At 41.8% G+C, this 26,421-nt stretch overlaps 1 protein-coding gene across 1 annotated transcript in view; it reads right to left on the bottom strand.

The window, feature by feature from the left end:
• THSD4 (thrombospondin type 1 domain containing 4) overlaps positions 1-26,421 on the bottom strand; it is a gene marked incomplete at its 3' end in the record, with an annotated part of 565,068 nt that overhangs the window by 515,274 nt on the left and 23,373 nt on the right. Inside the window, exons 2-3 of the mRNA XM_082648619.1 lie at positions 23,128-23,235; positions 11,008-11,077 (exon numbers count right to left, since the gene is read on the bottom strand). Of these exons, the coding sequence (XP_082504745.1) occupies positions 11,008-11,077; positions 23,128-23,156 (99 nt within the window). The 5' untranslated portion in view covers positions 23,157-23,235. The remainder of the gene's footprint in view (positions 1-11,007; positions 11,078-23,127; positions 23,236-26,421) is intronic.

Below are 26,421 nucleotides of genomic sequence, written 5' to 3'. Positions count from 1 at the left end.
ACTTAATTTTCTATTACTCATTGGCAGTTGACAGAAATACAATTGACTCTTTGCATATTGACCTTATATCCAATAACTTACTTAAACTCACTTATTCTAATAGTCTTTTCTAGATTTCATCAGATTTTCTACAGATAATTTTGCTGTCTGAAAATAAAGACAATTTTACTTCTTCCTTTCCAATTCGGATACATTTTATTTCTTTTCATTGCCTGACAGCATTGGTTAGAACTTCCAGTACCATGTAGAAGTGGTGAGAGAAAACACTGCTGTCTTTTTCTCCGGCTTAGAAGGAAAGCATTCAGTCTTTCACCATTAAGTATGGTTAGCTATAGGTTTTTACTAGATGTCCTTTATCAGGTTATAGCAAGTTTCTTTTTATTCCTACTTTGCTGAGAGCTTTTATCAGGAATGGATGTCAGATTTTGTCAGAACTTTTCTGCATTTAATGAGGTAGCCATATGGTTTTTCTTTTTTAGTTTGTTAATATGATGAAATATATCAATTCATTTTTAAATGTTGAACCAAACTCTTATGCCTGGAATGAAGCCCACTTATTCATGATGTATTATCATTTCTTATAATGTTGGATTTAATTTGCTAAAATTTTAATTAGAGCTTTTGTATCTCTGTTCATGATGAATAATTGCCTATAGTTTTCTTATCTTGTAACATCTTTATATGGCTTTGGTATGTAGTGCTGTTCTCATAATGAGTTGGGAAGTTTTCTTTCTCTTCCCTTTTCTGGAAGAGCTTCTGTAAAATTAGTATTATTTCTTCCTTAAATGCTTGTAAGAATTCATTAGTAAAGCCATCAGGACCTGGAGTTTTCTTTGCAGGAAGGTTTTAAACTACAAATTCCATTTCTTTAATAAATATAGGAATATTCAGGTTATCTATTTCTTTTTGAGTGAGCTTTGGTAGTCTGTATCTTTCAAATGATTTGTCTTTTTCATTTAACTTGTTGAATTTATAAGAATAAAGTATTAAGAATATTCCCTTATTATCCTGTTAATATCTACAGAATCTATGGTGATGTTACCAGCCTGTAACATAATGACAGGCTGATAATGACATAATGATAATGACAATTTGTGTCTTCATTTTTTAATCTCTGATGATTCTGGTTCAAGATTTATCCATTTTATTGATCTTTTCAAAGAACCAGCTTTTGGAATAAATGGTTTCCTTTATGGTTTTTCTGTTTCTACCTTATAGGTTTCTGCTTTGATCTTTATTATTTCCGTTCTTCTTACTTTGAGTTTAATCATTCTTTTTCTAGTTGCTTCCTCAATGGAAGCTGAGGTCACTGATTTGAGACCTTTTTTGTCTTTATAGGTATTTAGTTATATAAATTTCCCCCTGTGTGCTCTTTTAGCAGCTTCCCACAATTTCTGATACTTTGTGTTTTCAATTTCATTCATGTCAAAGTACTTCCTAATTTCTCTTTCATCTCTTCTTTGACCCATGGATTATTTGGAAGTGTTTTATTTCATTTCCAAATGTTTAGGAATTTTCCAGGTATCTTTTTTACTGATTGCTAAATTAATTCCACAGTGATCAGAGAATAAACTGTCAGTGACTTGAATCCTGTCTATTGAGACTTGCTTTATGGCCCCAAATATGATCTATCTTAGTAAGTGTTCTTCATGCACCTGAAAAGAATACATATCAGATTTTGTTTGGGGGAATGTCCTACAAATGTCCATTTGATCAAGCTGATTGATGGTCATAGTCAAATCTTCTCCATTCTTACTGATTTTTCTGTCTATGTGCTCTACCAGTATTAGGAAAGCAGTATTAAAATCTCAGACGGTAATTGTGGACTTTTCTGTTTCTCCTTGAAGCTATATCAGATTTTGCTTCAGTAATTTGAAGCTCTATTATGAGGTACATAAATGTTTAGGATTGTTATGTCCTCTGATGAATTGACTCCTTTACCACTATGAAATGACTTTTTTTATCCTTGGTAATACTCTTTGCTCTGAAATCTACTGTATCTGATATTAATAGAGTCTCTCCAGCTTTCTTTTGACTAGTGTTAACATGGTATATCTTTTTCCATCCTTTTACTTTTAACCTAATTTGTGTCTTTATGTTGAAGTGTGTTTCCTGTAAACAGCATACAGTTGAGTGTCTTGCTTTTTATATCCAACCTGTCAAAGTCTGCCTTTTAGTTGAGGTGCTTCTGTGATTATTAATATAATTATATTTAAGTCTATCATCTTGCTATTTGTTTTCTAGCTGTCCCATCTCTTTTCCTTCTATTTCTGCCTTTTTTTGAATTATTGGAGTATTTTTATGACGATATTTTATTTCCTTCTGAGCTAAAATTCTTTGTTGTGTTTCTTGAATTGTTACTTCAAGGTTTATAGTATACATCTTTAACTTATCACAGTCTACCTTCAAGTAATATACAGTTTTACATATATTATAAGAACCTTACAATACTATACTTCCATTTATCTTCTTCTGGCATTTACACTATTGTTGCCACACATTTTACTTAAACATATGTTATAAACTCCACAACACATTATATTGTTTTCATTTAAGGAGTCAATCTTTAAAAGAGATTTAAATAATTTTTCAAAACCTTATATATTTATCCATGCAGTTATTATGTCTGGTTCATCTCATTGTGTGTATAGGTCTATATTTCTATCTGGTATCATTATCCTTCTGCCTAAAGAATTTCCTTTAACAATTTTTGTGGTACAGGTGTGGTACAGCATTTATGTTTGAACACATCTTTACTTTCATTTTTTGAAAGTTGTTTTTTCTGGGTATAGAATTCTAGGTTGACAGTTGTATTCTTTCAGTACTTTAAAGATATTGCTTCACTTGCATGAGTGACAGCAGACAAGGAATCTGTTATCATCTTTACCTTTGTTTCTGTGGATGTAATGTTTTTTCCCCTAAGGGCTTTAAAATTTTTCTTTTTATCACTAATTTTAAGCAGTTTGATAATGGTGTAAGGGTGCCATTTTCTTCATGTTTCTAGTGCTTGGAGTTCGTTGATATTCTTGGGTTCATAGTCTTAGTCAAATTTGGAACATTTCCTAATATTTTAAAAAATATTTTTCTGTCACCCCCCCCACACACACACCTCTTCTCCTTTTGGTACTCCAACTGTACATATAAAAATTCACCTGAAGTTGTTCTGGAGGTCACTGATACTCCTCATTTTTTTTAGATTCTTTTTGGAAAGTTTCTATTGCTATATCTTCAAGTTCTCTTTTTTTCTGCACTGTCTAATCTTCCATTAATCCCATCCAGTGTATTTTTCATTTTCATCTTGAGAAGTTTGACATGGGTGTTTTTTATATTTTCCAAACCTCTACGTAACTTTTTGAATATATGGAATACAGTTTTAATAACTTTTAATATCCTTGTTTTCAAATTCTAACATCTGTGTCATTCTGAGTTGGTTTCAATTGATTGACTGTTCTCCTCATTATGGAGAATAATGCTAATGTTTTTCTGCTTCTGTGCATGCCTGGTAATCTTTGACTAAATGCCAGGCATCTTGAATTTTACCTTGTTGGTAAAATTTACCTTGTTGGGTGCTGGATATTTTCATATTCCTATATTCTTGAGACTTGTGCTAGGATAGCTAAGTTATTTAGAAACAGTTTGACCCTTTCAGTAGTGCTTTTATGACTTGTTTGTCATATCCAGAGCAATGCAGTACCAAGGCAAGAGCTTCCTGAGTATTCTCTCCAATGCCTCCTGGATTACGAGTTTATAAAGCCTGGCTGCTGGGAAGAGTCACTGTTCCTGTTCCTGCGTGAGTACCAGACATTGTTCCCTTTAATCCTGTCTGACAATTCTCTTCCGGCCTCAGGCTGTTTCCTCACCCATGTGTTGATCAGTGCAGCACTGTATCCTTGAGGAGAAAGTCCTGCAGATCTCTGGCAGTCTTCCCTTTGTGTAGTTCTCTCCTCTCTGGTACTCTGCCCTGCAGACTCTCTCCATCTTGATCTTGCTGGACTGTTAAGTCCATCTCCTTAACTCAAGGAGGCCAAAAGGTTCTGCCTGTATTCCCATTTCCCCAGCAGTTAGCTGGGGAAATTTTCACATTCAACTGATTTGTTTCTCATCTCTGAGGGATCACTGTCTTTTGTTGCCTGGTGTCCAGTGTTTTGAAAAACACTGCTTTATATATGTTGTTTGGTTTTATGTTCTTTTTGTTGTTTCAGGTCAGAGGATTAGGGGAAATCTGGTCCCTGTTGCTCTATTTTGGCCATTTTGCTCTTATTCTACATGGGAGAGTAAATCCGATCCCTGTTGGTCCATCTTGGCTGGAAACAGACGTCCGATTTTTAATTGTTTTTTAATGTTATCTTATATGGACATATTATAATTTATTTATCCATTCTCTTGCTGATAGACTTTTGAATTATTTCCAATTTTAAGTAATTGTAAATAAACTTCTATGAACATTTTTAATGTGTATGTTTTGGTGAGGCATGCACTCATCACTCTTGGGTTAATATTAATACTTAGGAGTAGAATAGCCAGGTTGTTAAAAAAAAAGCGCCTATGTTTAGCTTTAAGATATGCTGCCAAAGGGGTTTACTGTTTAACCTCCCACCAGCAACGTATGAAAGTTCCTGTTGCTCCACATCTTCATCAGCACTTGGTACTGTCAGTGTTGTTCATTTTAGCCATTCTGGTGGTGTCTCATTTTAACTTGTACTTCCCTAGGGACTAATGCTTTACTTAATTAATGATTTTGATTGAGTATCTTTTCATATGCTTACTGACCGTTAGAATACCCTCTTACGTGAAGTGACTTTGCAAGTCTTTTGCCCATTTTAAAATTGAATTGCTTAACTTTTTCTTAATGACTAGTAGTTTCTTTATACAATCTGAGTATGAATCTTTTGTCAAACATATTATTGTGAATATCTTCACCCTGTCTAGGCTTATCTTTTCACTCTTTATGGTGTATTTCGATAAACAAAAGTCCTCAATTTCAATGAAGTCCCGTTCTTTCATGGTTAGTTCTTTTGGTGTGTTGTTTAAGAAATCCTTGCCTACCTCAAATCATCAGCATATTTTCATATATTTTCTTCTGGAAACATTACTGTTTTCTCCCTTCTTGAATACAGGAGCAATAATATGAGAAATTTTATGTTACCTAAAACTTCTTTTTGTCCTTCTATAGGCCTTCTGTTCAACATCCAGTTGTAGGACATTGTCAAGAGGCAATTTGAGGTCAATAGCTGCACACAGTAATAGTAGGCTCTAAACCCATTACAAGGTCCCCTGCTATTCACAGTGTGGCTTGCGAATCAGTTAGCAAAACAAATATTTGACTTCACCCTTCCTTCATTCTGTAGTGTGTCTGAGTGTTTTCAGTTTGTTTGCTTGTTTTAAAGTTTCTATAAATAACAGATTGAAGAGCACTTCTCTTTGGCTGGTGGCCCTAGGAGTGAGTTTTTATTTCCTTCTTCATTGTTTTTCATTGTTTTCTAAATTCTCTGTAATAAACATGCATACTTTTAATTAAAAAGTAAACTTTAAAAAGAAAACAAGTTAAGCAGCTGTGATTAAATTATATGTATGTTTTTCCATTTGTAGGAATAAAATACGATGTTTCATGATTCTTTCCTAAATAGATTATGTTGACCATACACATTATGACTTATAAAACAACTTGCTCAGTGAATGTCTGTCAAGTAGACAGAACAGTTTCGTTAACTTAAAAGCTTTCTGCAATCTGCATATTTTCCCGTACTAATAACATATGGTTTTTATTAAAGTCTTGGTCAAGATTTTTTGTTCTTGGTCTTACCTTATCAGCAAATGAAGCCACAGGGAGTTTCTTAAATGAAATCATTTGCCACGTGTCACTAAATAACTACCAAGAACAGAGGCTGAGCAATCCTTTCTGATGCCATCCATGTTGCAGAAGTGAGAGAAAGACTTCTGGATAGAAATATCTCAGACGGGCTACTTACACTCTGCACCCGAGTCCTCTTTTCCTGCACTATTATGGGACAGTTTTTACTGAGATGTATGCAGTCACCCAAGCAGCATTTAGAAATGCATAGTTTACTTGACAGCATTTACAAATTATGTCTTTTCCTCAGAATAACTTACACTGTAGAAATGCTTCCATATGCTAAAGTTGGACACGCTATAATAAATGAGAAAGAAAAAAAGATGTATTTTAGAGGGTAGTTTTCATACGCATACTAAACTACAGTTTGCACAAATCAGTAATGCTGTCCCTTAAGAATTTATCATAAATGGTTTTCTAATTCTTGCTGCTGCTCTCTACTACAGATTGAGAGTGGACCTTGCCACAAAACAGTCAGCAGGAATTCAATTATGATTTATCTAAGTAATGAAAACAATTGGATAGCAATCATAATTCTTAGGTTTTAATGAAAAAATATACTTTTTTTTTTTCTCTCAAATCCTTTGTGTTCCTTAAGGTCCAGGAGGAGACAATTTCCAACTTCAAAACACATATACAGTAATTACAGTTAACCTCTCTCTACCCGACTTTAGAGCACTGCCTAGCAAATGGCGGGCCATGGGGCCAATCCAGTTTTTTGTAAATAAAGTTTCATTGGAACACAGCCATGTACATTTATTTACATGTTATCTATTGCTGCTTTTGTGCTACAAAAGCAGAGCTGACTAGTTGTGACAGAGACTTTGTAGCCCAGAAAGCCTAAAATAGTCACAACTGGTCATTTATGGAAAAACATTTCCAACCTCTGTTTTAATAAGTATCTCCTTATTTCTTACGTTGCAGAAATAAATGGATGCTACTACTGCCAGTACTGCTTGTGCTCCAGGATTTGGGGGATATAGCCAGGTAGGATGACAGTCACAGCTCCACAGAGCTCCAATAGAATGTCAAGAAGAAATTCACCACCCAAGAAAGCACTGAGTCTTTTCCTCTCTGGGGTGAATGACAATGACAATGATCCTGGCAGCTAAAATGTATATAATTATATTGAAGAACTGTCCTAAAATGCATGTTTTCCAAGTAAAGGAATCTATACATTATTTTGAAAAAATAATTTATTTAATTTAACTTTCTACTGCAAAGTTTTTAATATTTGGACAAGGAGGAACCATACACCAAGATGTGAAACTTTTTGCTCAATTTTTAGATTCAACATTCTAAAGTCATTCATAAATCATTTTTAAAAATTTCTCAGAACAAATACTTTCTTTAAGAAATATGGAGGCTTACCAAGCACATTATGGTGCAGCTTGGTAAAAAGAATAAACATCATTAAAAAAAAGAAAAAGAAAGAAATATGGAGGCAATAACTTTTTGTGAACCTTTTGTTCAGGCTACATTTATATCATTCAGGCTAACTTGAAAAATTAAGAGAAACAGCAAAGTAAATTGACCATTTATGAAACATTTTCAGGTATGATGGTCTATTTGAATAACAGCAAAAACTAAAAAGAACACTGGTAGATTGATTCAACTATTAGGATTAACAACCCTGATTAACCCTGAACACTAATAAATAATACAACATAATAATGAAAATAGACAGCTGTCTTAGTCTGATCCAGCTGCTATAACAAAAATACTACAGACTGTGTGGTTTATGGAAAACTTAAATTTATTTTTCACAATTTTGGAGTCTGGGATGTCCAAGATTAAGGGGCCTGTGGATTTGGTGTCTGAGGAGAACCTGTTTCCTGGTTCATTGACAGCAATGTTCTCCCTGTGTCCTCACATAGCAGAGGAGGTTAGAGATCCCTCTGGGACCTTTTTTATAAGGGCATTTATCCCCTCCTGACCTAATCACCTCCCAAAGGCTCCACCTCCAAATATCATCACACTGGGGATTAAGTTTCAACAAATGAATTTGCGGGGACACATTTGGTCTATAGCATTCCATCCCTGGGCCCCCATAATTCACACCCTTCTTGCAAGCAAAATACATTCATTCCATCCCCATAACCCAGAAAGTCTTAACGGGTTCCAGCATCATTATTAAACTCTAGGCCCAGAGTCTCATCTAAATGTCACCTAAATCAGATATAGGTGAGACTCAAGGTATGATTCTTCCTGAAGCAGATTGCTCTCCAGCTGTGAATATGTGACATCAAACATGTTATGTGCTTCCAAAATACAATGGTAAGACAGGCACAGGAGAGACACTCCCATTCCAAATGGGAGAACGAGGAAAGAAGAAAGTCCAAATCCCACCTGGGGAAATTCCATAAAGGCTTAAGAATAATCCTCTTTGGCTCCATGCTCTGCCTTCCAGGCCCACTGGGCCCATGGTCCTACCTGCACGGGTTGGGGCCCCAAATTTCCAGGCTGCGCTGCCCCCACTGTGGTTCTCCAAGGTTGGGGTCCTGGGACCTGGGCTCAAGCCTTGTCCTTTGAAATCTGGGTGGAGGCAGTCATGCCCCCAAGGCTCTGCTGGGCACAGCCCACACCCTTCCCCGGGCCACTGGAGCAGCTCCTGGCGCAGCTGAGAAGCTCGGAGTGAGTGTGGGGAGTGGAAACCGCCAAGCGAGGTGGTGCAGAGATGAGCCAGATCTGGAAGGCACTGCAGCCCCCTTTGCATTCTTCCACTGTCCTGGACAATAAATAGCTCCTGGCGTCGGTCAAGATAACTGACTAATTGCCTTATCAAACAGTCTCTCAACCACACCCGTAGTATCCTTCCCTGGACAGGCTTTCTCAATCTTTTCAATACCGATCTGCTGAAGATTTTCCAAAATCTTTAAGTTCTGTGTTCTGCTTCCTTTCCAGTTAACAGTTCCATCTTTAAGTCATTTTTCTCTTCTCACTTTTTACTATGAGCAGTCAAGAGAAACCAGGTCACTCCTTCAACACTTTGCTTAGATTTCTTTGGCTAAATATCTAATTTCATCACTTGCAAGTTCTACCTGCCACAAAACACCAGAACAGGAACAAGCCAAGTTCTCTGCCACTTTATAACAAGCACAGCCTTTCCTCCAATTTCCAATAACGTGTTCCTCATTTCCATCTGAGACCCCATCAGAATGGCCTTTAACCTCTATATTTCTACCAATATTTTATTCGGGATTGCTTAGGTATTCTCTGGGAAGATTGAGCTCCCCTCTTTTCTTTCTCAGCTCTCACCCGAATCGCCTTTAAAAGTCCATTCATGGCAACATAGGCTTTTTCTAACATGCACTTCAAAACTCCTCCAGCCTCTACCCATTACCCAATTCCAATGCCCCTTCCACGTTTTAGGTATTTGTTATAGCAGCACCACCACTTCTCAGTGCCGATTTTTGTCTTAGTCCGTTTGAGCTGCTATAACAGAATATCATAGACTGAGTGGCTTATACAGAACAGAAATTGATTTCTCACAGTTCTGAAGTCTAGATGTCCGAGGTCAGAGTGCCAGCACAGTGCCGACCTCTGGGGTGCAGACTTCTCCTTGCATCCTCGCATGGTGGGGCAGCAAGCTCTCCCATAACGCTAACAAGGGCACTAATCCCATTCATGAGGACCCCACTCCATCACCTAATCACCTCCCAAAGGTCCCACCTCCGAATACCATCATATAGGGGTTTAGGTTTCAACACACCAACCTGGGGGGCAGGGAGGACACAAACATTCAATCTATCATAGTTGTCCTCTCTGACTCTTGAAATCATGAATGGGGATGATGCAGTACAGTAAAAGGGGTGTAAATTGCCAAGTGACTCCAACAAAATGATGCTTAGATCTTGGCCAGGTTTTCCATTCATTCAGTCAGTCTTTCAGCAAGTATTTTATTGAGCACCTACAACAGGCCAGGCTGTATTCCAGGAGGTGGAAATTGGGGAGTGAACAAGACAGGTAAGATCCCACCTTCATGGAGCTGATACCCTAATGGGGGACACGACACAATACAGGTTCATGTCTGGCCCAGAAAGACAAAGTCAGAACATAATCCACAGACCTAAGATAAATCAGACTAATCAGACAAGAACATCAAGAACTTCTCCCAGAAAGGTGCATATCTAGGCAAACCTGTACACATACTCTTTTCTTGCCCCCCTTCTCTCCTGGACTTCACCTATGAAAAGCCCCTCTAGGAAAGGTTCCAACCAACACAGTCACAGTTAGATACAAATGACTGACCTGTCAGTCCTCTCAGAAGTATCTGCATTTCATTACCTGTAGACATAAGGAGTTCCTAGGTAGGAGAAAGGGATTTTAGGGACCCTCCCAAAGTCATATCATGCATCTGTTTCTCAGGAAATATTAATCACACAAGTGCTCTGTTGCAGGACAGCATTGGGCTTGTTTAGGCAGCAGTGAATAATTCCTTTACTATGAAACACACAGAGCCTGAAGGGAAGCATGCCTGCTACTGTCCGTTTGTCCCTCCAGATGCTCTGTCCACCCTTCTCCACCCAGCCCTGTTGCCCAGGAGGCTGGCCTTTGGGCACTGCATTAAGGGAGTTTTCTGTCTTCTGTCCTTTGGTTGGATTCAGGTTTAGGGAGTCACCAGCAGGAGATGGAGGGGAGGAGGTAAAAGAGGGCCGGGTCCTTATTTCCCTGCTCCCCCCCGCCTGGCCGCTGGCTGCTGTGTCCTTCTAACCGAAGATCATGGATGGCTCGCTCCGAGGGGCGCTCTTACATGGCTACAGCCTCAGCTTTAGCTGCAGCTCTGTCTCTAACCATCCCCACGCATGCCCCTGAGGTGCCCCTAGCGGGGGTAAAGGCTCCGCCGAAGCTCCTCCACCCCTAGGGGAGGTAGAGTCTGCTCGCTCATCTCTCCTTAACCGCCCCACTCTAATGGACACGGGCTACAAAGCCAGCACTGCTTTCGGATCAGAGACTGACTCTGGGCACCAGCTTCATTTTAAAGATCAAGAACTTCGGAAGGATAGGAAGACTGGTGAACATCCTACGAATGGTGCTTCCTCTGAGAATCAGCGGTGACTCAGCCTCCACATAGAACAAAGCTCAAGGCGGTGATGACTGGTCCAACCCCAGGCCCCCGGGCAGAGAAGGAAAGCCTCTGAACGGCCGTGGCTTACCTTTCTGTGTTCAGTGGAGGGCTGTGGGCAGACGAGCTGGAATCCAAGCAGCAGGAGGGAACCCAGGACACTGAGAAAGAAAAACAGCAACAGGCAGGGCTGTGAGTATGTTCCAGGCAGCAGTGTCCAGCAGAAGGCGCATCTCCATCTCGTCACTGGAAGGGAGAGCACAGTGCAACCCAGGCCCTGGATGTGACCCAGTGAAGATGCAAAGGGCCCCGCAGGAGAGGAGACAGCTGCGGGCGGGACTGTGGCATGAGGCAGACCTGGGATCAAACACCACTTTACCGCTTACCGGCAAGGTTTCCAAGTCAGGGCATTTAACCTCTTTGAGCCTCAGTCTCCTCCCTTGTAAGATGGGGATACCACAGAAGCTGGCTGGAGGTCTGGGGAGGCCTGTATCAGATAACACACCATGCCCTGGCACAGAGTAAGTGCTTGTGCATGCTTGGTCCTCGTGGAGGTGGTAAGGTCAGGCCAGAAGGGGGGCAGCTTCTCCCAGGTAAGTTCCTCTCCCTCATTCCAGGCTTTCCTCGGAACCATTCCTCTGCCCGTCGTTAGGCTTTTAGTGTCAGATATGTTCTCCATGGGTGGGATTAGCTGGGTTAAGCCCCACTGTCACCAGCCCTGATTAAGGCTTGTCATCAAATAAAGAGAAGGTGTAGAAATAGGAACCAGCTGGCCCTGAGACAGCAGGGTATGCTGGGAGAGCGTGAAGCTTAGGATTCAAACACATCGAGGCCAGAATCCCAACTCCGCCATTCCCATCTGTCTCAACCACTGCGCCAGCAGGGAAGCCCTTGAATCCTTCTTTTAAGGGTTTAACTCTGAGGGCAGTTAGGTAACCCAGTGCTTCTCAACCTTTTTGAGGCCTCTAACATAACTGAGAGATGTGAAACATGCCCTTGTCCAAAGGAAAACTCACTGTGTAGAGGCGGGCATGAGGAATACCTGTCTGAATCTGGGGGGTAAGGCCTGTGGAGCTAGAAAAGCTCCCACCATCTCTGAGAACCCTAAATTCCACCCTAACCCTCACTGTGCCTGAAAATGAGACCGGTCCTAGCAGAACACACAGAATGGATGTGGCCGGACTGGTTAAAGACCGTGTGGTGGGACAAGAAGCAGGGGGAAGGGATATGTACCAAGGTGTTCCATGCATCCTTTTTGTTGCTGTCTTAGAGTTGCACTGAAGTCCCAAAGCTAAGAACCAACGGGATGACATACACACACATTCCAAAGAGAAGGACTGCACCGTGTACTCAGGACCAGAAACGGAGGCGCCTCCCTCTGCCCCCACCCATCCTGCCCCGCAGCCCCTCACCCTAAACCTTAAGGCTGAGCAAGGAGCGGGGTGTGGGCTGGTGAATGGGAGAAGTTTGCTAGGGATGCAGGAATGCTGAGCACAGCCCCTCCACTCCCCTTAGGGGAGGAAAAGTTGGAACTCTTCCCAGCCAAACAAGGAGGGCTACCATTCGAGAGCTTGATCTGGACCCCCTGGGTTTGGGGTATAAGGAGCGGTGCTTGATTTTCCCCTGAAACGTATTTAAAGGCCAAAACCTGGCTGGAGCGTCTAGGAGGGTGGAGCAGTGCGAGAGGGCTGGGGGGGTGGGAGCAGCCTACATACCTGGAGCTTAAAGGGGCAAGGAAAGCTGGGGTTCTCCCATGGAAAGCAGGACTCAGGTCCTCTGGCAAGGACCTCATCAAAGGAGATCGCTCACCAAAAGACAGGTGATGTGTGGTGCGTACCCATGGGGCCCGGGAGCTGGGGGAGGCGGGATAAAGAGGCAGCCAGTTCTCGCACAGCCTGAACCAGGGCATGAGCAACAGGAGATCCCGGTGAGGGGGAGGTTCTCCAAAGGACCAACCAAAGGGCCCTGAGAGGAGAATCCACAACATAACACCAGCCAAGCCAGGACAGCAACACCAGATGACAGCGGGCACCGATGCTATTGAGATCCTCTTCGCCCAGCTATCTGTCCCCTCCCCTGCTCTGTCCTGGAGGAACTAATGAGGACCAGAGGGAGCGGGGCACAGAGGGGAACTAGGAGTGTGAAGAAACAGCCAAGCCCTCTCTTCCCACTACAGGGGTCTGAGGCCAGACCAGGCCCAGGATGGGGGGAAGAAAGAAGCTTTAAATTGGATGAGAGACTGAAGATTTTATATCTGACTAGACTTTCTTTTAATGTAGCATATCTGTACATGAAATCCTTCCAAGTAAGGAATCTATTCAGAAAAATATAAAATTAGTGGTGAAAAGAATCAAAGAATGATTTAAAACTTGCTGAGGCTCTAGGCCAGTGCTGTCCAAGAGAACTTTCTACAACAATGGAAATATTCTCTCTCTGTACTGTCCAGAGCACAGGCACACGGATCTGTGCTGCTCGGCACACAGGGGGCTAAGGGTGCACGCCTGGATGGTGAAGTTACTGATGCCTTAGATTCACCCAAAAAGTACTCAAGGAAAACAAAAACTAAAGCTACTGAAGGAAAACTAAAACTTCTAGAAGGATGGGCATTCAACCATTAAAGCTACCCCCTCCCTCACATACACACATCTTTTGGGGCCTTTTGATACTTGAAAGAGAGACTGCTCATTAAGCCTGTAATGGACCAGAAAACTGCCTAAGCTGTCTTCCAGGCACGGGGCAGGGGTATCAAAAGGAGTGGGTGTGAACACAGTGATGGGAAAAGAACAGTTATTTTTCTAGTTGTATCCTTACTGGATACAACCTTATGCTCCTTGGTTACATGACCTTGGGCAAAGCACCTCTGCACCTCAGTTTCTTCATCTGTAACATGGGAATAATAGAACCCGCCCTGCCTACCTCAAATGAGTTCATGCGCAGGAAAGCACCTTATGAAGCCGTGCCTACAAATCTGAATCATTTGTAACACATTCTGGCACTGTTTACTCATTTAAAAAGAAAACCAGATTGGTGTGGTTTTGTTAAGAAAACAAACAGCAGCTCCAGAAATGCGTTACACCTCAGCCCCTCAAAGTTCTTGGCACACACCTAAGCCACATATGTGTAATGCAATCAGGAGCCGTTTTGCATAACCACTCATCCCAGGCTGCACTTCCATAACAGTCGGGGGACTTGGAGCGGGAGAGGGAGTGAAAGATGGGAGAAGGGAAAATTCTACGTTTCCTGTTGTCTTGGAGGGACTGCATTCCAGGGTTGCCTGGTCAACTCTACTCCCAGATATGGTTACAGCTCCTTCCCTCCCCACGTTCAGGTGTCTGCCCAAAGGTGTCTCTTCTCCATAAGGCTTCCCTGACCCTACATAAAACAGGACTTCCTCTCCCAGCCCAGCCTACTTCTCTTTCTCCATAGCACTTCCCATTTCACATAGGATGTCTTTATTCACTTAAATTTCTTCCTCTGCCCACTAGGATATAAGGTCCATAAGATCAGGGAGTCTGTTTTGTTACTCCTTTATCTCCCAGCACCTCGGAAAGTATCTGCTACATAGGAAGAGCATTGATTTAATGAATGAGGCTTCATCCTCTTATGACCTGTGAAATTTCAAGATAAGTGGAAAGAGAGTGGATTAATGGATTTCAAAATGTCCAAAGTAACTTTGGGAGCTTTGCAAAGCTCTTTTATGAGGGATTTATAAGAATCAGTGTGCTTTTGAGTCTCTACGTGACTTTCCAAAAATTCATCCCCATAGGATTTACACAAGGTCTGGCAGCAGAATGTTTGTTGGTGCTTTTGTTGCAAAAATGCTACGCAAGTTATGTTCAGATGTTCAGATGCTTCTTCTCTTCATCAAGCTGGGCCCCAGTGAGGCTAAAATGCATAGGGATACCCAATAAAATTCTTGCTGGAATAAAACCTTAGTTAGTAAATGGGCTCTGCTCTGAATGGAATAGAATAAATTCCCCCAGAGGGGAAATTATTCTTTGGGCTGCAATCACACCAGCCAGAGCAATATATAACCCCAGGGACCAGATGAAATTCGGCCAAGGGCTGTAAGGTTCCCACCCCTACTCTGTAGACTCCGTTTTAGGACACCTCAGCCTGCTCCCACATCCCTGTCTAATTGCTAGTCCATAGCTGTGCCCACAGCTCTTTAAAACACTGACAATCTGGCCCAAACTCTTGCTCCTCCTGACCCAATTCAAAATTAATGTTTGGGGAATGGGAGAGCATGTGCGTGTCTGTGTGTGTGCGACTCGTGTGTTATTCCACTTTGATAGTTTGCTTTGGCAAACTGCTCCCAGCTTGCAACGTTTTGACAGATTGAAGGCTACCAGGGCCTTTGGCAAACAAATCACACTCTCCCCTCCAAGCGGTGGCGGAAGCCACATTTCTAGCGAGACTTTCCGATTCACCTTGCAGGAGAAGCAGCCCAACGTTTCACACCAATCAGAACAACAACAACAACAAAAGTTATGCCGTTTACCCAGCCCTGTTCTAGATTTGAAACACTCTAACATTTCATTTCCTGTAGAAAATAATGCCCGCTGAAATTTGGTACAAGATTGACATCACGGAACTGGGACTCTGCCCTTGTGTATTCGCCTGGGCCAACCCCTTCCCACCCCCCTCCCCCAATCATCCTTGACTCCAGTGAGGGTGGATCATGTCACAGCCTCTGTGTACCTCGGATCATCTCAACGAATTCAATGCCGCTTGAGCATATTAAGTCACAAAACAAGCAAAAGAGCAAAAAAAATAAAAATAAAAACCTTGCTTTTTTCCTTTTCAGTTAATACAACCCAAGAGATATTCTGGGAGCAACCTGATCACGAATAAAATTATACTGACCTTCACAAAAGAGAGCCAAAATCTTAGCATCGAAGTGAAATCTCCACCTGCACTCTGCGGATCAAACATTTTTGCTAAGCGTGCATTTTACTGTGTTCAGCTCAACCCTCTGCCTTCCTCTGACAGCAGTTAAAGGGTAAAGGCAGCAAGAGAAGGAGATGGGTTACAAATGACATTAGCCAGAAGACTACGTGGTTACCACTGATCTCAACGCTTACAAGTATTATTTCATTTAATTGTCAAAACCATCCTATCAGACACTTTGATTATACCCATTTTTCAGGTGAGGAATTTGAGGCACAGAAAGGCTAAGAGTCATTTATTGAAGGGCACACACACCTAATGAGTGGCAAAGCCTGATTTCAATGCCAAAAGTCAGATTCTTGGCCTGGACCCTTAACCACCGTGCTCTGGGGCCTCCTAGGACACAACACACCTTGAAACCAAGCATTTGCCATTTTATTACATCACTTTTCTTCCGCAGTCTGTATGAGGCTGTGGCTTCACACGTCTGTTTTACTTTCTGTCGTTGCTTGCAAAAAAATAATCAGAAAATAAGTGGATACAGTAAAACTTCATGCATCCACTCTCACTAGACAACAGTCTAAATTTTAAAATAATTGAAGCTTACCATTGAAATCCCAAACTTAAAAAAAAAATACATTCTGTTTCTTTGCCCTGCTTTCTCATAGAGTATGCCGTGCTTAAGCAACCTTGTTTAGATGGCTCAGGGTCACCAGAGTGAGTATTAATCCATTCGTGCAGCATAAGGTGGCGGCCTTGGAGCACAGCAGCCTGAGAGCACCATGGAAGCCTGAGGCTTTCTGAATCCAGTTGGCCCTTGGCCAGCTCCTCCCTACCGTCAGGCAGGCTTCGCTTACCTTCCCACAGATGAGCCCGCGCCTCTTAACTCGGCTTCCTTCGGGTCCGCCTTGGCCTCGGGAACCGTTAGACAACCAAGCTGCAGCCACGCCAAGATCAAACCGGCTCAGGGAAAAGGCCTGCCTGGCTTTCGGGGAGTAAATGTTTCCATTTTAGAGCATGGACTTACGGACACCTATTCTAATTGCATATTGGTTTTTATTGCTTATTTCCAGGCTCTCAATTATCACAGCCATTTGTGTTTTCTGGACTGGGGTCTCTGGAAAAGTGAGGTGTTCTGTCATAGCACAGCTCTTTTTTTTTTTTTTTTTTAATTTTATTTATTTATTTTTGGCTGTGTTGGGTCTTCATTTCCGTGCGAGGGCTTTCTCTAGTTGCGGCGAGTGGGGGCCACTCTTCATCACAGTGTGGGGGCCTTTCACTATTGCGGCCTCTCTTGTTGTGGGGCACAGGCTCCAGACGCACAGGCTCAGTCGTTGTGGCACATGGGCTTAGTTGCTCCGCAGCATGTGGGATCTTCCCAGACCAAGGCTCGAACCCGTGTCCCCTGCATTGGCAGGCAGATTCTCAACCACTGCGCCATCAGGGAAGCCCCACAGCACAGCTTTTTAAGACACAAGACCCTTTGGTAAATTCCCCTGCTCCATGGTAGGCTTCTTGAGGAAACAGTTCTGATACATCTTTGCAGCAAGCAGAATGACCAGCGCCGCCTTGGTCCAAACTCAGGGCTAATCAGTAGCAAGTGAATAAAAGAATGGAAGGAGAGAATGAAGTGAGGGGAGAAAGAAAAATGAGAGAGAGGAAATGCCAGTCACCAAGAAATACAAAGTGCTGCTGTGACCGACACTTTCATCAGGAAAGTGTTTTCTAAGTACATCCCAGAATTCTCTGTTGGAAAAACAGAACTTGGGGAAGGAAAAAGACAATGCTAAAAGGTGGGTTTCTACAAGTTGGAGACATTGATTCTGATCCCGGGGTGAGAGGGGTGTCAATGTTAACCTGAGTCATATAAATTCACTCGAGTATACAAGGAACAGGTAGTTGGCAGCTCAATGATCACACCTTGACTCCACTGAACCCTTTTTGGTACACAAGGTTCTAGCAAATCCCACAGTCAAGTTCTGAGTGATGAGGATGACAGCCAGGTGTAGGACTGTGCCAGGCACAAAGAAAAATCAATACTGTCTGAAAGCCTGCCATCATTTTATAGGGGTGGGTTTGCCAGGGCAGTCCTCCAAAAATCTATTTTATTTCCTGCTAGCCTGTATGCCTACCATTCAGATGGCTCCTACCGGGCTTCCCACAAAAGATTCCAGCAGGTTCTTCCTTGGTACACTTGTACTCTTCTGCATCTACCAGATGAGTTGTGTTTATATGGAGTTTAACCATGGTCCCAAAATTGACGATGCCAGGGCTTTGTAATTACATAAAATATTCAAATAGTACACAGGTCCATGAAGCAGAATGCAAAAAGAAAGAGTAGTTGGTAGTTGTTTCTGCACAAACGAAGCTGAATGCTTTGGAAAGACTCAATAAAGGCAAGTTGCCAAAAAAAACAAAAAAAAAAACTGGCAAATTAGGTGTGGATGAGACAACTGTAAATGATTAGGGGCAAAAATAATAAAAATCCAGAATCATTCTATACTCAGATTGCTTTGCAAATGTCTTTAGATTCCCATTTCACTTTAAAGAAACCCAGATGGAAACCTCAGATAATGCTTACGGGTGTGGTTTGTGCAAGAAAGACAATCAGGGGTTCACGCTCAAAGAAAAGTCCTTGGCCCCCATATCAAAAACTTGGTGAGTGAACGTACATGTGTTTTAAGTTAAAAATAAACTGTTAAAGGTGTGTGTCTGTATCATTTGTATGATCTTCTGCTTTAACCTACTTTTATAGTTAACTGAAGATCCTAATCAGGAAAGAAGAATCTTCTCCATTTTTTCTCTCACACGAAGGATAATTATTAACTTATTCATTCAATATTCAACAAATATTTATTAAGCATCACCTGGATAGTGGTTTAGATGTGGGCTACACCAACTCAACCCTGCCTTATTGACACCTGAAGTTCAATACTTAGGATACCAGCCTGGCCTCTTCTCTTCCCCCTCCTCCCCTCCCCTCCCCTCCCCCTCCTGCCCCTCGCACTCCTGCCCCTCCCACTCCCACTCCTGACCCTCCTCTTTCCTGTTTTCTTCCTGCCCATATTTCTCCTTCTCCTTCACCCCATTTCTTTTTTTTTTTTTTGCGGTATGCGGGCCTCTCACTGCTGTGGCCTCTCCCACTGCAGAGCACAGGCTCCAGACGCACAGGCTCAGTGGCCATGGCTCACGGGCCCAGCCGCTCCGCAGCATGTGGGATCTTCCAGGATCGGGGCACAAACCCGTGTCCCCTGCATCGGCAGGCGGACTCTCAACCACTGCGCCACCAGGGAAGCCCCACCTCATTTCTTGATCACTGGCATAGGGACTCTAATTGATCCCATGATCCTTCCCAATTATCACATATTTCTCTACTCCGAGGGGAGTCTCAGTTTTCATTCCTCAGCTATCACTACTTTGGGCATTCTCTTTCTCACACTTACAAGTAAACTTTCTGAACCCCCTTCCTTCTTGTTGTTTGTATTCAGGATCTTTTTCAGTTCCCCAAGAACAGCCGCCTTTCTCTTTCTCATTTCCTCAATCCCTTCTGGTTGTATTTCTCAGCGAAGTAGCTGACAGGCATTACAGTAATATTACTGTGTGTATCAAGGAAAAGAAAAGCCTTACTTTTCAGAAGACTAAAACCAGACACTTGACCTAGGGCCATCAACCTGTAAAATGATCCAGAACTCTCCTTCGTAAGAGCCATAAAAATCACCATCTAACCCCATAATCCCTCTAATTACATCTGCATTTCTTCAAAAACTACTATTCAAAATAAGAATCCCCCCCCACCCCCCGCAATCAACTTTAACCACTTGTTTGGCATTTTCAATAGTTTTGTTTTCCTCTGTGTTTTCATCTCAAAGATAACTTGTATCAACTATACAAAAGCACTCCATGAGGTAAAGAAAGAGCCCCTGACCAAGCAGACTGGCTCTAAAGAGACTTTGTTGGCTGGACATGGTAGGTGGCCATCTTCACTTATTACACTGCTTCTAGGGAGAAAACTGAGTTTCCTTCCACTCAAGCACTGAAAAAACACACATAGATGTAACTGTGCATACCCAAAAAAAGGTGAATACTTTGGAGCAAGTCTTTAAGAAATATATACACTTCTGTATTACTTAGTGCCTTTTCCTCTCTAACTTGTAACAGGTGACAAACCTTAATCTAGCCTTGACCAATCCTTTGGTCCAAACGGATTTCGCCTGCCCTGAGTTTTGCACGGCATCCAAGTCTTGTCCAAGGTTCAATGGCAATTCGCTAACCAGCTCCATCTAGAGTTAAAATCTTAGTGTCTCTTCTGCTACTGGGTTTAACCGTGGTTCTTTTGATTACTACAGATTCTGAGCAGGGCAGAGACACTCTTGCTACGTTAATACTCAGGGCTTCTCCATCTCTTTCAATGACGGGGAGGCTGGCTTTCTGTTTCCCTGTGGCTTGGCAAGAACTGGGGAGGGATTTTTAAACGAAATCTCTGCATATCAGAACTGTGAATCCCCTTAAGTGCTTTTTCCTCTCAGGGATTTTCTTGGCAACTAACTCCCAATTTTTCTCTGGTGTTTTCTCTATAGGTAGAGAAATCCTCCAGCTTTTCCTATGAATCTTTATGTATTTGGTTGCCCCGATAAGTATTAAAAAGCCCTTAATATTTGTGTTTCTCTGTGTGCTTCTCATCTACCGATTTTATCAAAGACCTCTCACTCTTAAAGTAACCATAGCTCTTTACCCCAGAACATTTTGAAAGGCATTTAAACAAAAGATACTCTCGTTTTTGTTTGTTTGTTTGTTTTTGTTGGGTTAAAATATATTTACGTGGCCCTAGAAACAGAATGCAGAATGGTTTATGAGTACCTGGCTTATGAAGAAAGAGACCTGATGGAAATCTTCAGCTGAGCTCTCCCAAAGACTCTCCCGTCCTCATAACTCACATTTTCTTTCCCCAGTCCTTACAGCAGGACTGTTGGAGATACGTCCTGCTGAGTAGCTCTGTTCAAACAATCCCTTCAGCAGGACCATCATCCTGGAGGCCTGTCAAGACTTCCAGAGTTCTGCCCGGAGGGTAGCAAGGCCACATCTAGCTTTCAACAACTCCCACCCTGCTAATTTCTAATCTGTGGGCAATTTCTCTGAAATAATGCACAGCTTGGAGGTGAGCCCACCAAGCCTCCCTTGAAGGGAGATGGCCTCCGTATCACAGATCATTACAGAGATTAACTGCAGGGGCATCAATTAAAATTCCAAGCATTAAGAAAAAAAAAAAACTTTGCAAAAGGGACTTCTCTCAAATGAAGCCCTACTTGTACAGCCTGGGTGGCCACAATTTTGAGGGTCTTCAGTACTTGTAGGGGCCTTTCTGATGGCAGCTAGATTTACACTTGCTTACCACATGGGGAAACCTAGGCTTTATCTGCTGCTCTTTTCAATCCAATTCAATATATGACTGTGACCTCCACTTCTGTGTCTCCCATTGGGTCTTGGTGTTCAAATATGCTGTGGTCCTAAAGTGACCCAGTGGTCCAACTGCATTTCTCATTCCCCTGTGGTTTTGCAGCAGTATGTTGCAGCCTCCACAAACTGGATACATATTTTATGTCTTGAAATATCTTTTAAATTATATTTTAAACTATGCTAATTTAGATTAGATACCAAAGACTAACCGTGAAGAGACTTGGGCTGCTCTGTTCACGGCTGGATTCTGCAGAAGCCTCAGGATGGAGCTTTTCCTGCCTTCTCTGACTCTTTTTGACACACTTGTTTATGTCATTGATGAAGAAGCTTATAGCTCTGCATGGGTCTTTGGACTGCAGGCCTGCACATGTCAATTCATGTAAAACTATACAGGCAGTTACAGACTAAGCTCACACACACACACCACACTCAGTGAAATGCCAGGCATGGGTCTAAGAGCATCTGCCTGGCAAATGCTCTAGCCCTGGTTGGGCCATCACATGTGGCACTGTCATAATAACATATTACAGACCGTTTTACTTTCCAGTGTAAGTTCTGAGCATTTGGGACTAACATATAGTTAAGGGGGGAATAAAAAACCACAAGATATCCTTAGCGACTCAACTTTGTTTTTTTTTTTTTTTTTTTGAATGAAGAACTTGGGCTGATTATTATTTTTTTAACATCTTTATTGGGGTATAATTGCTTTACAATGGTGTGTTAGTTTCTGCTTTATAACAAAGTGAATCAGTTATACATATACATATGTTCCTATATCTCTTCCCTCTTGTGTCTCCCTCCCTCCCACCCTCCCTAAGCGACTCAACTTTGAAACAAAAAGTTCTTCCTTTCCCTTTCTAGATTCTGAATCAATTTCTTTAAAGAGTATCCTGAGATTGCAAAATGAGCTGCATTGAAGAACTGTTACCAATTGCCATTACTTACCTGCATGGATCAAGATTTTGTTAATACTATGCAGCTAAAACCAGTCGCAAAATAAACTAGATGCTGAGACTGATGTACAAGCCATCATCCATAAATCGGATTTCAAATTTTGATGTTTATCCAAACAGACTCATTAATCTCATAATGTGTAAATATTACAAACTCAAACATCTAAAATAAATTTCTCTTAATAAAATGCTGCCGTTGGCTATTTGTATGTTGAGATTTTTACACAGGATTTTGACTGAAGAATTTTTAAAGGCGTCTACCATCTTAAGGAAAGTTTGAAAACAGCTTCGATTCTAGAGCACCAAGCCCTTTCCCTGACTCTGCCCTGAAGGAAGTGAGCACCAGGAGTTAAGCACTGGTTTTCTGATTTGCATACAGAGACGATACTACTTGTTCTACTTACTTTGCATGGTTGATATCTGTATCAAATAAAACATACAGGTGTGTCATAGATGTTTTGAACAGAAGGGACCAGAGAGGTCACCTTCTAAATACACTCGATCAATTAAGTCACAGTCTGTGGGGATACAGCCAGAGGACAATATTTTCTAAAGTTTTTCAGGTGATTCTATTGTACAACCATGATAAATACCCACCAATCCAGTGACATCTTTATTTAAAAAAAAAAAAAAAATCTGAGTCCTAGATGTTTCCCAGCAAAAATAGCAGAGCACAACATCGAACCTAAGTCACTTGAATCTCAGTCCAAAATACCTCTCACCATAGCACACAGTTCCCCAGGCCTCAGCAGCCTTTGTGAATAACAAATTTACTACATATATGTACACAGCATATAAAAAATTATCTGTGAGATACAGGCCCTCAAGGCTAGTTATTATAAGAAATATATAGTAAAATTCAAATATCAAATTTCTTATTTCCCTGTTCTCTTTTTAAAAGGTTCTCCACTTACCTGAGAGACTCCAGGAAACAGGAAACCATGATGCTGGGTATCCCAGGAAAAGCAAGGGCTCCTCAGAGATGTTGCCACTTTTCTGCAGATGGGGGTGGCACTCAACTCCTACAGAAGAAAAACAATGCTATTTTTAGCCTCGTTTGCTTAGGAAGATTCTAGAGCCTAAGATTCTGCAGCTTAAGTTGGCCAATTAAACCGGAAGTGAGCAAATGGAAGACATTAGGACAAAAATACCATTGCCCAGTTATGCCCAATTATGGTTACCAGATTGCCCAAATGAAAGCAGATTATGTATGAACATGAGGTAACAAATTTACAGGACACTCAGCACAGTGACTGAACCATAGAAGATGTTTAATAAACTCCCATCAGTATGACTACCTCAGATTCTAAGCTAAGAGCAGAGTTGGCATTAGGCAAATGTGCGTTGGAAATCTTGCTTCATCCACATTGAAGGCTACTTGACCACAGGAAAGTCATTTCACCTCTGTGTCTTGGTTTCTCCAACTGTACAGTAGGGGTAAAAATACAGCCTAACCATAAAAAGAAATGATGTCTGGATACATGCTACAAGACAGACGAACCATGAAAACATTACACAAGTGAAAGAAGCCAGATGCAAAAGGCCACTTATTATATGATTCCATTTACAGGAAATGTCCAGAATAGGCAAATCTATAGAGACAAAAAATACATTAGTGGTTACCAAGGTCTGGAGGGTGGGGAGGGGCTAATTCGAGGGTCTGAGGTTTCCTCCTGGGGTAACAAAAATGTTCTAAAATTAGATTGTGATTTTAGATGATTGCACAATCCTGTGAATACACTAAAGAAAGTTTAATTGTACACATTAAATTGGAGAAGTGTATGGTATGTGAATTACATCTCAATAAACCTGTTCAAAAAATATGGCCTAAAGAACTGTGGCAGATTATGAAGATTAAATGAATGGACACATGTCATATGCTTAGCCCAGTGCCTGGAACAGAGGACGCTCAATTAAAAGTAGCTCTGCACAATTCCCTGGTGGTCCGTGGTTAGAGCTAGGCGCTTTCACTGCGGTGGCCCGGGTTCAATCCCTGGCTTGAACCCCAGAGTTTTCCAAAATCGTTGGTTTCCAAATTCTTCTCAGGACTGCAAATTTCCTTCTCACTAGAAACGGGAGATGGGGGATAAATTACAAGGACTTACGAAAAGACGGTCAGGAGAATCAGAAAATTCCATTTGCAGGGGGAAAGAAGATTTTTAAAGTTACCACCAGCCCTTTCTGGGGGTTCGTAAGAAAATCAAGCCTCTTGAATGTAATCGCCCCTAATTAGCCATCAGCAACTCATGAAATTACTCATGGTATTGAAGACCCTTAAATTCTTGGGTCTCAGCCAAAAGTTACACTGAGATCCACCAGGAAGAAGGCCAACAAGTGCAAATTGGAACAGTTAAAACTCCTCTGAATCCGAGGCACGGTCTTCTTGCTCTTGGCCGCGAAGCAGATATGCACAAAGACGGGATTTAACTTGGGAGTCAGATGAGATCTTTGCCAAGCTCCTGATAATGATCAACTAATCAGTAATTATTTACTCATGTGGGGTGCTCAGGTCCTCTCCAAGGTGCTATGGAATTCAAGAGATGAGGCAATGCAGAGTCTTGCTTTACAACCTAGCTTACATGGATAAGATTTAGGGACATGGAATTGTGTGGGAAAAGGTTGGTGTTATCCAGAACAACACAGGGTAAATAGTGTTATACAGAGACCCTGAGCATACATCAAGCTAATTCAAGAGAAGGAGAATCACTAGAGAGGGCTGGTCAGGTATCAGCAAGGAAGATGGGACTGAAAATCAGCCCTTAGCCTATGTGGGTTACAAAAGAACAATCCAAAGTGTTTGGTAAGAGTGTACACATTGTAATCTGAAAGGCCTGGATCTAAGACCAGTACCTCCATTTATTAAGCAGGTGACCTTAGGCAATTAACCCTTTTGGCTTTCAATTTCCTCATCTGTAAAATGGGGATACTGTCTATAACTACCTCATAGGGTTGTTGTGCATATCAGATACTTATTGAGACTACAGGACCTAGGTGCTAGATACGCACACATAAACACACACACACACACACACACACACCAGGCATGGTCCCTGCCTTCAAGGAAATTACAATCTACAATCTAGATGCTAGAGGGCTACACATGTTAAAGAAACTGAAACATAAATAAGTATAAAAATAAATTGTGATAAGACCCAGGGAAGCCAAGAAGAAAGTGCAAGGTGCCTCAGAAAGTATACTGGGCAGTAGTCAGAGAAGGTCTCTCTGAGGAAGACCTTTATGCTGGGCCTTGAGGGGTGAGCGGGAGTCAGGCAGGTGAAGAGGGAGGGGGGCATCCCAGGGAGAGGGAATCGCACATGTAAAGGCACGTGAGGAACTGGGAGGAAGAAGGAAGGAAGTAGCGTGGTGGGAACGTAGCAATCAAAGGAAACCCCAGGAAGAGCTGACCCCCTACTGAGAAGTGAAATCCCCAGAATGTGGAAAATGAATGGGTGAGGGGGGCAAGGGAAAGATGTCTCAAAGGGGACTCCCCCCACCCCCTCCAGATTTCTGGTGGACTGAGGTAGCAAAAGGAGGTGCTAACTGAGCTTTTTTAGTTTTGTCAGGAAAGGAAGGGCAACGTTGAGGGAAGACGGTGTGCTATAAAGCAGTGGTTTCCAAATCTGACAAGAAGTCAACCAGAAAAACATGTTAAATTATCAGAACAGTTTGAAAATAGATTTACAACCGCTGCTGATAACCATGAACCTGGTTCTGTGTATTTCGCCTTCAGATATTTGCTGATGATAGAGTGAAGCCATCACAATTAGCATGTCACTTTAAAATATGGTTCCTTTCATCTTTATGTCACCCTTTTACAATTTATATTTTGAGTGTATGTTTTATGTGGTCACATCATACATTGATAGGTTAAAAAAATAACCAAACATAGATTAGCGTTGTATGCGCAAACATTCTTTACTGATGGGGTGTGCAATCAAAAAAAATCTGTGGAGGCCGTTACTCTTGAATGTTTTTTTGACCAACTTCTTGTCAGATTAGACTGGTCACTTTTATCTTATGAAATCGTTGATGAGCGTGTCCTAGAAGAGCTGGTAGCAGCTCTGCTATTTCCTGATATTCACTTGGGTCTCTATGATTGTAAGAGGGAAGAACAAATCTGACTCCATGTTGGATCTGTTTCTTTAACTTTTGTATTCTATTGCTTTTTCTACAAATTAATCACTCAAGGGATGTTGCCTAGAGCTTAA

Source organism: Grampus griseus (assembly GCF_964374135.1).
Source record: "Grampus griseus genome assembly, chromosome: 2".
Taxonomy (NCBI): Eukaryota; Metazoa; Chordata; class Mammalia; order Artiodactyla; family Delphinidae; genus Grampus; species Grampus griseus.
Note: the sequence above shows the minus strand (reverse complement) of the source record. Positions and strands in the feature narration are given on the sequence as shown.